The following is a 13,084-nucleotide window of genomic DNA, read 5'->3' on the forward strand; positions in this document are numbered from 1 at the left end:
CTTCTCAGCTGAAAGTGCTGCATGGTGATTACTGCACTCAGCTTGGTGTAGAGGTTCTTCCTGCTGGGCCCTCAAATGCTCAGTTACTCTGAGGTTCATATAATTCTAAGAAGTTGGTGCCAAAATGTGCAGTCCACATTAGCGCATGCTGTCTGACTGCATTAATCAGTGCTATGGTCAGTCAGTGCCTTGCCCCAGAGGAGAATTATAACACCATAATGGAGACCCTGGGTACCTCGGTCTAGCAAAAGGTGAATTTTCATTTTCATTTCATTTCCATGCAAATGTAGCATGGATGGAAAAGGGCACAGTGCAGGCAAGTGTTGCATGGGCTTCACTCACAAAGTGCCACTCAATCAGCAACTGCAATACCCCCTCTTCCATGTGAGTCAAGAACCACTTCTGAATATGGACTATCGGGTGCACACTCTGTTTGTCATGGGAGTAAAAACAGGGACTGGATTGAGCTCACTAAACTCCTCAGGCTGAGAACACAAACCAGGACTCCAGAGATGGACAGCAAGCGCACTAAAACTCCCCCACAAGCTATGCTGTCTGTGCTGTTCATAGGGAATACTGCCACAGCTTTATTAAGACCTAGAAAATAGAGACGGGAGTAATCGTTGCTCAGTAGGGCAAAGCTACATCAGCAAAGTGAGGAAATGTGGGTGAACAAGTCAGTGCAATCCCAATCGCCAAGTGAAAGTGAGACTTCAGCAGTTATGCTACTGCATTTGTTCTGGTCATGGGATGAATACATATACGCCTACCTCATCCAAACCAAACCTTGCTAAAACAAATAAGGAGGCAGACAAACAAACTCAAATTGAGCAAACCTCTTGTGCTTTCAACACAGAAAGCAAGTGACAAGTGATACCTGGGAGTGATGGGAGTGCAGAATAAGGCAAAGCAAGGAAGAAGGTAGGAGCTGAGATGGGAATCCAAGGCTTATTTAGGTTCCATTTTAAAACAAACTTTAGCATTAGTGAAAGTTGCTTCTTTGTCTAAGCAAGTAGAGTACAGGCAGCAGCAGTGCAAGTTCCCCCACACTGCTCAGCCAGCATGCCTTGGCCATGAACTGGAGAAACACTTGTCAGATGGGAGACTAGTCAGTGTCTCCTTTCAATTCTTGGCTTCTCAACCCCTAGGCAGGCCAATTAATAGCCACTGCAATGATAATTTTGTGATGCAACAACAAATTAAGAATTGAATGCCATCAAACCATCACCTGATGGCAACAGGCTTTGTTCACTATCGTCTCGGGCTTGATTTGAACCAGTAACCTCGCCATTCAGTCCCAGTCCTGGGACTTCCAATGTGGCAAATATGTTACAAGTAGTCAGAGATACTAAATGCTGGCCATGGTTGTCTGCTGAAGGACAAAGAAGGAGAAGGGGGGAGGAGTTATGTTCTGTTGATACCTTTGAAAGAATGAAGCAAGGACCATTGTAAGCGGTCTCTGTTGAACAATGAAGGAAATTTGTCTTCATATGTTCACCTACTGAACTGTACATGGACAAATTCCCAGCAGACAAGGGAGGAGGAAATGCGCCACTCCCAGAAGAGCCAAGAGGTTTGCTGACAAAATCCACTAAAAGCTAAAAGGGAAATGGCAGCAACACAAGTGAGACATAAAGCATTCTATTCCACAAGAACCTTTATGTGCAAAAGGAAGCAAACAGAAAATACCTAGGCATATCCTTATCAAGAAAGAGCCTGTAAAAACATAGAAAGAGCTTTTGTTAGTGCAGCAAAAGGCAGAACAGAGAAGCAACAGCTGAAAGGAGGAGAACAAGCAGACAAAAACCACAGCAACCAGAAAACAAGTCTGCAGACGGTGAGCAAACAGAACACATACCCCTGACTGTGGCATTGGCCCCTCTTTGCTCCCCACCCCTCCACACACCCAGAGACCAAACCCTGGCAATTTGGGGAAAGACCTGGTACCAGCTATACACCAGTGCTACCTGAGCTCTCACTCACCCCCATCCCACTTCCAAAAAGCTTTCCAGATAGAGATTTTTGGGGCCATATTGCAATTTATTTGGAAGTAAGGAGCGGGGGGTGGGGTGGGGAAGAGAGATGTGATCTTCCTATTGCAAATCCACTAAGATCAGATGGGAATGCAGCAACTGTTCCCTCCCAGTCCGGTTATGCTGCCAGATTAATGCCAAGTGATTAAAATCACATTAAAATGTATAAACAACAACTATCACTTGGGATATACGAATCCCTCCAGCAAAGCTATGAAATAATTTTAATGTGCCTCTCCATCTCTCCTGAAGCGCTATTCCCTTTTGACTGACAGCTGTGTTCTCTAAAGCTTTCCAAGGCCCACATTCGTAGTCATGCTCATTGCTGCCTGTTTTTAAGAAACAGTCAGCATAAAATACCCAGGCTGACTACCAGGGGAATTTAGAGACTTATTCTATGACCATCAGAGAGAAAGATTTCAGTGGTGAACACTGGCAGCAGATGTCAGCAGTGAATGTCAGCCCACACAGAACAATTTTTCTATTACAGAGTGCCCTTCAGATTTCTTACAGGACAAGGGATAAAAATCTCCATGTAAGCCCTATTTCTTCTCCCCACTTCCCTCCTCCTTTATAGAAAGAATTTACTCCCCCCTCAAGCTAGAAAAAGTTACTCAATATTTTGGAGTTTTATTTTCACCTTGCAAGAGATGAGACATTAGGCGGTAATAGCCAAAATACCAGTTATAAAATTCAGTACTCACTGACACTAGGGGACAGCACCAGACCCAGTTGGTGACAACACAAAGTCCGGAGTAATCTGGAATTACTTTCTCCAGCTAGACTACAGAAAAATGATGGCCGGCAGGCTGCAAATCATGTCCTCCCCCATCCCCTGCCTTAAAAACTGATGCAGAATCTGATTTTTCTGAAAGATGTGTGTTTTCCTCCCAATTTCCCAGTTGACAGAAAAACAGAGAATCAGTGACTTGGCTGATGTTCTGGAGGGGAGGGACTCTGCCCACAATACAGAATTCTGCTTCACAGCCCTTCGTTGCAGAGCCTGAAGCACAAGACTATACAATTCATGAAATCTTATTAACAGTGCATCCCACAGAGACACCCTCAGCCACAAATCCTCCTTGGAATATGGATATATTCCCCACAATGAATATTCACTTGGGGAAGGATACCTCTTTCCCTGATAAGTGATGCTCAGAGCAACTGTTGAGAGTTAGATCCTCATTGGATGCAAGAATGAAGGTTGCAGGTCGCCAGAGCTCCAATGAAACATTGCTTAAAGGCTGCTCTGATTTCACAATACGCAAGTACATTAGAGGAGCCAATTTATGACATTTGCATAAATCCACTCCCCTCCCCCGCGACTCACTGGTGGCACTGAAAAAGCACAGACTAAGACTGAGTTTATCAGAGCAGGAGTAATGTTTTAACACAACAGGCTGTTAGATCACTGTACGCTTGTTCCCACTGTAATGTAGGGATGTGCATGGCTGCCTGATTCACCCGTGGGATTGTCCTTGTATTTTAATGCTGTTTTCATTTCAATTTTTCAACTCCCGGGTGAAATGCTGACCCTCCTTCCCCCCCATTCTTTCTTCCTCTTTTCATGGTGCTTATCAATGGAGAGGAGTAATGTAAATAGCCCTGAAAGCACTATACATCTGCTTACCTGTTGGAGCGGTGAGAAGACTTCAGGTACTTTGCAGAGATTATATTCAAAGACAGAATAGCATCCACAGCAGCTTCATCTACCTCAGCTTTGTTTCTGATGCGTCCTGAAGATAAATGAATTTTAGTACCAATTAAACTTAACCTGAAAAGCTCTCAGAAGGAATTCTCATTGACAAATGGCATTTTATACTGGAGGTTTAAGACCTATAGCTCTAACAGGCAGCCTCAGACCAAGAGTTTTTCCTCTGGATCTCCCTCAATAGGTGACACTACCCCAACTCTATTAAATAACTCATGATGATGATAATGGAAGGAACAACCGGGAGATACTCACCAACAACCAGTTCTCGCACATCTTTCCAGTGCAATTCATTGCCTCTCTCATGGATAATGGTGACTGTGATCCTACGCTGGATTCCCTGGTGGAGTTGAAGAGGCACAGCTTAGACTTTTTTTTTTTCCCCCCCCTCTCCATATAATCACTCCATTAAGTCATTTCCATAGGGAAACCATGGCTGAGACACAAACATGTACATCTCACCTGTCAGCAGGCTCATAGTGGGAAACAAACTTCCATGCCCTTTTGGGCCCTGAATATAACAATACAGGAAAAATCTTTCCATATTACAGAGCAGAACTCATCCTGTTCCCTTCACATACCACAAGGAGAAGTATATTTCACCCAAAATACCCCTAGAACTGTCTGTCTCAAACTTCCAGGGAAGGTATACCTTGAGGGTATACAGGAGTCAGTCTCTCAAACCCTAGGAAATAATCAGATGTGTGCACATAACCACTTTGTATGCATATTCTTGATATGGTGTTGGCGTTCCAGTACTGTGCAACCTCAGAGCTCCAGTGGTACCCATCTTGGGCCATGGAGTCTCTTTAAAGCGGGAATGGACCTCTTTTTACTGGGTATTCCCAATGGGGATCTGCCCCAAAGGAGACACTCCCTTTCCTCCAAAGATCTGGTTTTTTGGTCCGATATGAGTCCACCCCAGGACAGTTTCTGAAGATGGGGCCTGGGAGACAGTGGATTTAGAATTTACAGAGGCACTTCTGATCTGAGATGGAACTAGTCTAAGGGGGCTCCCTGTCCAGATCAGAAGCAGGTAGCATGGCACAGCCTAACAAAGAAAGGTTAAGACATGCTCACCTTCCAACTCCTTTTAGAAAAGAATTTATATGTACAGCATTTGTTGGGGAGACAAAAAAGGCATCTGATGTGCCCAGCATTAATGCGTATTACTGCCTCAAAGGAGGGACAATACCTAAAGCCCCAGTACCAGGAAGAACTTCACAACAAAAGATAAAATCAAATAAGGTAGGTTAAGCCCCTTATTTGCTAAGGGGAAACCATGCTAACTAAGCCATCACTAACACACTAATAATATACACAAATATCTTTAAGTTGTCTCTGGAAGAGCGCATCGAGATGCAGACACTGCTGAGCTCCATCTCGCAGCCAGGGGGAGCGAAAAGGAACTAAGTGGTGTTTGAGTCTGCACCACTCTATGCCCTAGGTACAGGAGCATGAGGACATTAAAGCCCCAAAGGGCACTGCTGGCCAAAAGATTCCACTCTTGAATGCATGAGTACTAGGAGTGGAATATATATGACCAAACACTTGAAAGAGCAGAATTTAGAAGCCAAACTTCCTACCAACAAAGACCCAAGCCCGGGAGATACAGGTACAGGCAGAAAGATGACTGACCCAAGAGCTATAGTAAGAGAGAGACAGACAGGTATGTGGTAAGACAGAACTAGAAGATAAAATGGATGTAAAATTCAGTACATTACATGTCTGCCCGCTAGACACAAAAGGAGATAAGTATTTTAGCTGCCCCCTTCTAGGCTCTGTTAGTACCTGGTGAAGCAAGAACGTCCCCTGGCAGGGTAAGCCTCCAGTGTGGTCAACAATAGCAGGGATGTATCTGTGTGAAACAAGAATGAACATCCTGGGTTAGAGAAGGCGTGTTTAACAGAGGAGGCAGTGGGACACTAGATAACGCTGCTGCTTTGCTCTACCACCTACATACATCTTCCATATAATAGCCTAATAAAAATGGAGGCTGCTTCCACTGACTCCAAAATCAGCCTCTCTATTGGACTTTTGAACATTAAGTATCACATCACACATTAACATTTCTTTGCAAAACTGCAGAATGACCCTATAATGTAGTTCCCAAAGGTCTGTCGGGGAACTCCCTCTATGTTGCAAGGTTAAACTCAATATAGTTCTTGTTATAACAGGTTCAAAAAAGAACTAGATAAATTCATGGAGGATAGGTCCATCAATGGTTATTAGCCAGGATGGGCAGGGATGATGTCCCTAGCCTCTGTTTGCCAGAAGCTGGGAATGAGCGACAGAGGATGGATCACTTGATGATTTCCTGTTCTGTTCATTCCTTCTGGGGCACCTGGCATTGGCCACTGTCGGAAGACAGGATACTGGGCTAAATGGACCTTTAGTCTGACCCAGTATGGCAGTTCTTATGTTCTTGTTGGACTGACCTCTGGAGACTGAACTCTTTAGTTAACAAAAGACCAGGCATCACATGATCTGCAGCCGTGCAAGCTCCCCCTGCTCACTGCTCTGCCAGCATACCCAGCCGCTGACCTGGAGGGATCAGGTCTAGGAGTGAGAAGGAAGGTCACTCTCCATACTTCTTCAGTCTTTGGCCACTCTGATGAGACTGCGAACAATGGGGCCAACTAATGCCAGTTGTGTTGCTGATATCTACTCACTGGGAACAGGATTGGGACCACTTTATTACACACAAAGCCAGGCATCTTATAGATGGGAATAGCCAAACGTTATAAACCTGGGCTGATCTAAACCAATGACCTAGAGATGAAGGGATTCACTCCCACAAGCCATTTTCACTCTTTATACAAAAGAAAGATAAAAGTTGAACTCACTCTCCTGTTGGCTCCAGCTCGCTGATCTCAAACCAGACAAGGAGGTCGTATTTGCTCATGCTCTGGCCCAGGTTAGTTTTGCTCATAGTGTTTAGCTTTGTGGCTGGCACTTAAAAGAATACAAAAACTGTTCACAAAAACTGCACACAGGTAATGCTATTACAGTACTTTGGTTCCACGATGTAATTTCAGTGCTGCTTATCACATGAAAGCAGTGTAATATTTCTACCTGTGTATGTGCAGGTAATATGGCAAAGACACCTGCCATCAAAAAGCCAGAAAAGAAACTTCAGTCACAGGCTTGTCTATGGAACCAAAGAGTCTTGTTTTAAATCCACAGTGCTCCCCCATCCAAGTAACTTTACAAGCAGTTAGATGACTGACTGGCAATTATGAAGCACTATTTGTTTGAGAGATTTCACTACTCCAACAAAAGAACTGAGAAAAGATTACTAAGCCCCCTACATATAAATACAAAAAAGGCTAATCCTTCCACCACCCCTCATACTGCTTAAATGGTCATGCACCAGACCCTGCAAGATAGGTGGTCATTACCTAGTGCAGTAAGGGACATGTTTTACATAATCTGCAGAGGCTGAAACAAACCTGATCCCATTAGGCCATTAGCACCATGAAGGAAAGGTGGGCATTTATGGCACTTTCCCCCAAACTATTGCATGGCCAAAAGTTAGCACTTGACAGGTCAAAGAAATAAATCAATTATAACTAGGAGAGTCTTGTGAAGACAGGCAACCTCTACAGATTCATACATGGGAGAATCCTATGCCGCCTCAAAGATCCATTTTTGGAACAGGCTAACCTAAAGTATAGTTTAGAATCATTCAAATATGGCAGGGAAGTCAGATGCTTCAGAGTGTTCTCAACACAACATCCTAACATGTAGGTCCTTTCTGACCTATACTGAGACCAGTTTTTAAAGCGTTCCAACTCATGCATGCGTGGAATTCAGGGGGGGTCTAGGTCTGTTCATATGTACTCCTGCATCAGTTCTGGGTCTCTGAATGAAAGGAGCAAGCCAAGATCCCAAGGATTCTTGCAGAAATTTAGGGTTGATGCACTTTCTACTGGACCTGTAGCTATTTTAGATGATTCTTGCTGTTACTGCCTTCACTTTACTGCACACAGTAGTACACTCAGCTGGGATCGCTAACATACAGGATGTTCATGTGCACATAGGGGGATTTAACAGGAGTTATTCCTGAGAAAAAGTCTTAGAAGCCTTGGCTCCCTATATTTCAGGATTACTGGTAAATTAGTGCTTCAAGACTCACTAGCTTTGCAGGGATACCTTAACTCAAATAGTGAATGGACAAATAGTGCTTCTAGTAACTGGTAATCACAGGAAATGGACAGGTTCTAGCAAAACTCCAGATTTCCCCTCTTTGAGGCCATGTCTACACAGCCCTGCAGTTCAAACTACAGGGGTGCAACTTGCAGTGCATACTAGTGTGCTGTGCTCTAACTATCCCATGTAGATACTGTGGATCTAAAAGGTACCTCATTTGAATTAACTTAGTCCTATTTAAACAGAACTAAGGGCTTGTTTACACTGGAAACACTACAACTGCAGTGCTTCAGTGTAAACGCTACCTATACTGATGGAAGGAGTTCTCCCATCAGCATAGGTAATCCTTCTCCCTGAGAGGAAGTAGCTAGGTCAACAGAATTCTTTCATCAACCTAGTGCTGTCTATGCCAGGGGTTAGATTGGCTTACCTGTGTCACTCCAGGTGTGGATTTTTCACATCACTGAGTGACATTGCTGGTCAATCGAACTTTTTAGCGTAGACTAGGCCTCAGTTACCACCTAGATACCTTTTATTTTGCACCCATAGCATCCGCATGGGTGAGTTACAGTGCAGCACACTAGTGCACCCTGTAATTCACCTGGCTGTAGTCTGAACTGCAGGGCTATGTAGACAAGCCCTAAGTTTACACAATTTCTGCCTACCATTTCCACTACCTCCACTCTGCCTCTCTACTCTGTTCTTGGGAACGGACAAGGTACTTATGAGGGTTCTGTTCCACTCCACCCTAAATACAGGAGTGTGTTCAACTCTGCAACTTTCTCCCCATTCCCTTGGTTTTAATGTTTATTTAGTTGTTTTAATTAATGCAGTCAATGTTTTCTGTAGCCTCTCAAGGCCCGATCCCGCCATTTATTGAAGATAAGCCTTAATTTAGTGTTCTTTAGGTTCTCCCATTCCTGCCTCAGCCTCTCTTCACTTTCATAATATCTCAATTACAACCCACTGATAAGAGACAAAAATCCAGCTTTACAGGTGGCAGTCAGTGGAGGTGCCTGTGTATGCACGTGAGATCGGTAATCTCTCTTTCAGAAGAGGAGATCTGAGTTCCGTCTACTCCTTGTTCAGATAACTGTAAATAGTTAACACAAAAGGCGCAGACAGACTTTACTACAAGAATGTAAGAGGTACACAGCAGGCCAAGACTATCGTGCTAGGTAGTGAGCTCCAGTGACATCACTTCTCTCCCTCATTGATACCTTAAGTAGCTGACATCACCCTCTTACACCCCCACCATGCCACCAAAACAACAGCTGCAGCTGTGCTCATAGCATCCATGAGCTCATGACAGCTGGACTCAGAGCTGTTGATGCTAGTCAGGAGGAAGGTCAGGGACACAAACCACTGAAGCCTGAACCAAGCAGAAGAATTCAGCTGCACTAGAAAAGAAAACCTAACACACTAAGTCAGGTTTGAAAGTTTATGTGCAGGCCTGTTCTAAACATTTTCATGGGCTGGGTCAGCATGATACACATTTGGTCTACTTCAACCCAAACAGCTGGCTTGGGGGGGGAGGGGGAGGGAAGAGGAGAGAGAAGAGAATGAAGCTAGATAACAGATAAACAGGAAGGAGAATTTTAACAGAACCTCAAAAGAAAATACCCTCTACCCCTCAGTTTTATAACTTACTACATAATACTTTGCACCTTGCATCTAATGATCTCAAAGCACTTTACAAAGGGCAAGGGGTAAATATTCCTATTTTACAGATGGGACAACTGAGGCTAAGCAAAGTTAGTGACAAAGTCACAATAAATCAGTGGCAGAGCTAGGATTGGCAGACAAATTCAGACTCCTCATACTCTGCTCTAGACACTAGATGTTTCTTATTCTAAATGCTTCATCACTCCACAATGACCACAGAACCCAAGGTAGTTTCTGGTACTCAGCACCACAGGGTAAAGGTGTGGACAAACTACTTTGGGGTCAAGATTAGGGGTTATTTCTACATCTACCATAGATCGAATTTGACTACTAACCATCTCTTTTGGGAACCCGCTCGCTTTGACAGCTGGGAACAGGCAGAAAAAGAAAAGGTGGCAGCTGGTCAGCCCCATCCTGGAATGTAGCCACAGCCGAGGATGCAAGCACATTGGCGTGCTCAGACAGTGTGTTCAGCACATGCACATTTACATAGCCAGACATGAGATACCTAATCAACTCAATTTTTCTCTCATGGTCTGAAAAGGGAATGGAGAAGAAAAATGGGAGTGGTGGATATAAGCAGGTGATGGGAACAAGGGAAAGGAGATAAAAAGGACGGGGGGGGGGGAAAGAAGAGTTCAACATGCACAGTTAAATTAAAGAAAATTGAGGGATCATTTCAGCAAGGTTGGCGTAGTGCATGAAAGTGCAAGCAACGTTAGAAAAAGCAGAGCAGAGTGATTTATGGATAAGCAAATCCTCAGTTCAGTAACCACACTGAGGAGAGTGGCTGCACAGCCAGATCTAGTGTTATGTGCTGGATACTTCATAGATGCAACTCTCTCCCCCCAACTGCCCTGAGAACACTTTTGCTTTGAGATGAGGTTGAACACCTGGGAAGGAACACCACCAGCAAGGATGTTCCAGTGCCCTTTGCACTGTTCGTTCATTTTATTTCTCAGTTTCAAATGACTGCGTTTCTGAATATTTCACACCCTAGTTCTACGTGATGAGTTAACAGACATACCCAGAACATGTTTGTTCTCACCTGGCTTTGAGAGTGGCATGGGAGGTGGAAAGAATCGTCGGGATGGCTGAGGAGGGCTGCAGAGAAAGGGGAGCAGTTACTTCTGGTGTTTCCCACCTGTTTCTTACCCAGGGATCTCTGAGCACTCTACAAAATAACAGTGAGCCTCACAACCCTATGAGGCAGGTACATACAACCTCCACTCTACAAAGAAGGTAACAAGCACAGATGTGCCCAATCACACATGGGACATGTCTGGAAGATACATAACCCAGGATTCCTTACCCTGCTCCAACAAACACACACTTACCCCTTTTTCCATTCCAGCTCAATTTTGCACAGCTTTAAGCAAAGATGGATTACCTTTTAATATTTCCAACTGCCCTTTCCTTAGTCTCTGCTCAAGGAGAAACAGGAAGAGAGATGCATTTCCTGAAAATGGCTTTATGTAGGGATACAAACCCCTGCTGATTTTTCCCTTTAACACCAGCCTGTGGTTCTCTTTGCAGCTACTGTCTCCAGCAATCCAAGCCAAACCCAGGAATCCATGCATCATCCTCTCCCCTCACACCATAGGGCAAGACGACTAGGAAACCTTTCCCTGACTCAGAACATTTAAGATGCTCAGCAGTCTTGGCAGGTGTGCTTCTGGAAGTCATGAGGAGTTTGAAGCAAGTTTTGTTTTGCAAAGGGTTCTTTTGGCTTTAAATACGTATTCTTAACTACTGGGGGGGGTCACTTGTCTAGTATTAGAATTTGCTTAGGGCACACTTGGGACTAATGCTAAGTAGCAAGACTTCCATGTGAGGCATGGAATTCAGGAAGCAAAGGGATGGGGTATGTGGGGTCTACTTCCCATTCAGGATTTCTTCCTTCTGCTGAGAAGTATGAGAGGAAGGACACTTTTACTTCTAAACTGGTCAATACCTGTTGAGATCCTGTCCCTGCAGATGGAGAGGGTGCTGCTGGTAGTGCCCAAAGACTTCAAACACAATAGGCTTAGTTTTGATGTACTCCACAAAAGATTCTGTCACTTCCACAGCAATCTAGCAAAAAAGGTAAGGAAAGAGTCAGGGCAGAGATAAAATGAAAACCTTATATCTGCCAACATTAGAGTCCAGAGTTCTACAGTTCTTATCCAGTGGCTGATAGCTTGACTACAGCCAATCACAGCAAAGGGAGACACATACCTTACTTTGTTTCAGGTGTTAAGGTTGTCAATTAACAGTTACAGGAGAAAAATCCCCCGACCTAAGCACTCGTCAGTTAAGAAAAGTAGGAAGCTATTTGTAACAAGACAGTTACACTACTTGTGAGACTACACACTATCAATTTGGAAGCCTGAACATGGCTTTTCCCATTTACACTTTCTAATCCCTGTAATGCAAACTCTAGAGCTGTTTTTATTGCACTTCCCAATATTCTGATGGGTGAAATGGAAGCACAAGGAATTCAGAACTAAGGGAAGGGAAAAGAGTCATATAGCCTCTACACACACACTTCCTTAAATGCTCTGTAATTTACTAATAGGCATTATGCACTACACAAAGGATTATATCACTCATTTGATCACACCCCCTCTATTGTTTATTCATCTGTACCCTCCACCCCTTTCCTGCTCATGCCTCACTGAGGAGGCTGATAGGAAGGCTACAAACATTCCCCAGCATTCAAATCAACCTAAACAGCAGTGTATTATGGACACTCACTCACGCTTCATACAGGATCACTAAGCTTCACTTACATTCTGGACATGGTAAAACCCAAGCGGACTCCCCCGGCCATTGTTTTTGAGAGGTTCAGTAGAGAAAGCTTCATCGTGTCGATGTAAAAAACTAAAACCAAAACAGATCAGATTAGTGAAAACTGCTCAACTATCAGCTTCACCCCTTAGAGAAATCTGCACATCTCTGCTCTGCTGGCCACCTTTTAGGCCTCAACCAATCTTATTTAGGCAGGTTTATTCTAGACAACTTTGGGGCTCCTTCTACTGTTTTATTGGTTTGTATGTTTGCTACCTCCCCTTCTCATCCTTATTCTTTGGAATCTAAATGGGGACAGAGCTCTCATTTGAGAGCTGCTGAATTTGCCCTAATTCCAGACCATACCATTCAAGCTGGGTGTATGCATGGAATGGTTTTAATTTTAAAGTTATACACTGGTATCATTATCTGGTGCTTAAAAGCCCATTGATTTGGACCCTATAAATGTAATAAATATAAACCAATTTACTGGGTATTATGACTTTACACTTCTATAGCACTTTTCATTAGAGGACCTCAAAGACTTCTACAACACACCTTGGGATGCCGAGGACAAGAGGCATTGGATGTGTGGCTTTTAAAGGCTGATTCTTATCCCCTTTCTACAAAGCTTTACTCCCCGATGCCATGTTAACACAAAGCAGATGTTTGTTCAGGGCACGTGATCTGAGGGCTACACAGATTTCTGACTCCCCTCCCACAGGACACTGCCACACTGACTCCTAAAAATCAC

The 13,084-nt window shown here is 43.9% G+C and overlaps 1 protein-coding gene across 2 annotated transcripts in view; it reads right to left on the reverse strand.

Moving 5' to 3' along the window:
* KIF1B (kinesin family member 1B) overlaps positions 1-13,084 on the reverse strand; it is a 128,022-nt gene that overhangs the window by 16,671 nt on the left and 98,267 nt on the right. For both annotated transcript variants that reach the window (XM_065421333.1, XM_065421332.1), the window contains 7 exons: positions 12,333-12,423; positions 11,516-11,634; positions 10,610-10,665; positions 6,591-6,699; positions 5,536-5,602; positions 4,000-4,084; positions 3,664-3,769 (listed from right to left, as the gene is read on the reverse strand). In XM_065421333.1, coding sequence (XP_065277405.1) covers positions 3,664-3,769; positions 4,000-4,084; positions 5,536-5,602; positions 6,591-6,699; positions 10,610-10,665; positions 11,516-11,634; positions 12,333-12,423 — 633 coding nt within the window. The remainder of the gene's footprint in view (positions 1-3,663; positions 3,770-3,999; positions 4,085-5,535; positions 5,603-6,590; positions 6,700-10,609; positions 10,666-11,515; positions 11,635-12,332; positions 12,424-13,084) is intronic.

Source organism: Emys orbicularis, chromosome 22, assembly GCF_028017835.1.
Source record: "Emys orbicularis isolate rEmyOrb1 chromosome 22, rEmyOrb1.hap1, whole genome shotgun sequence".
NCBI classification, from domain to species: domain Eukaryota; kingdom Metazoa; phylum Chordata; order Testudines; family Emydidae; genus Emys; species Emys orbicularis.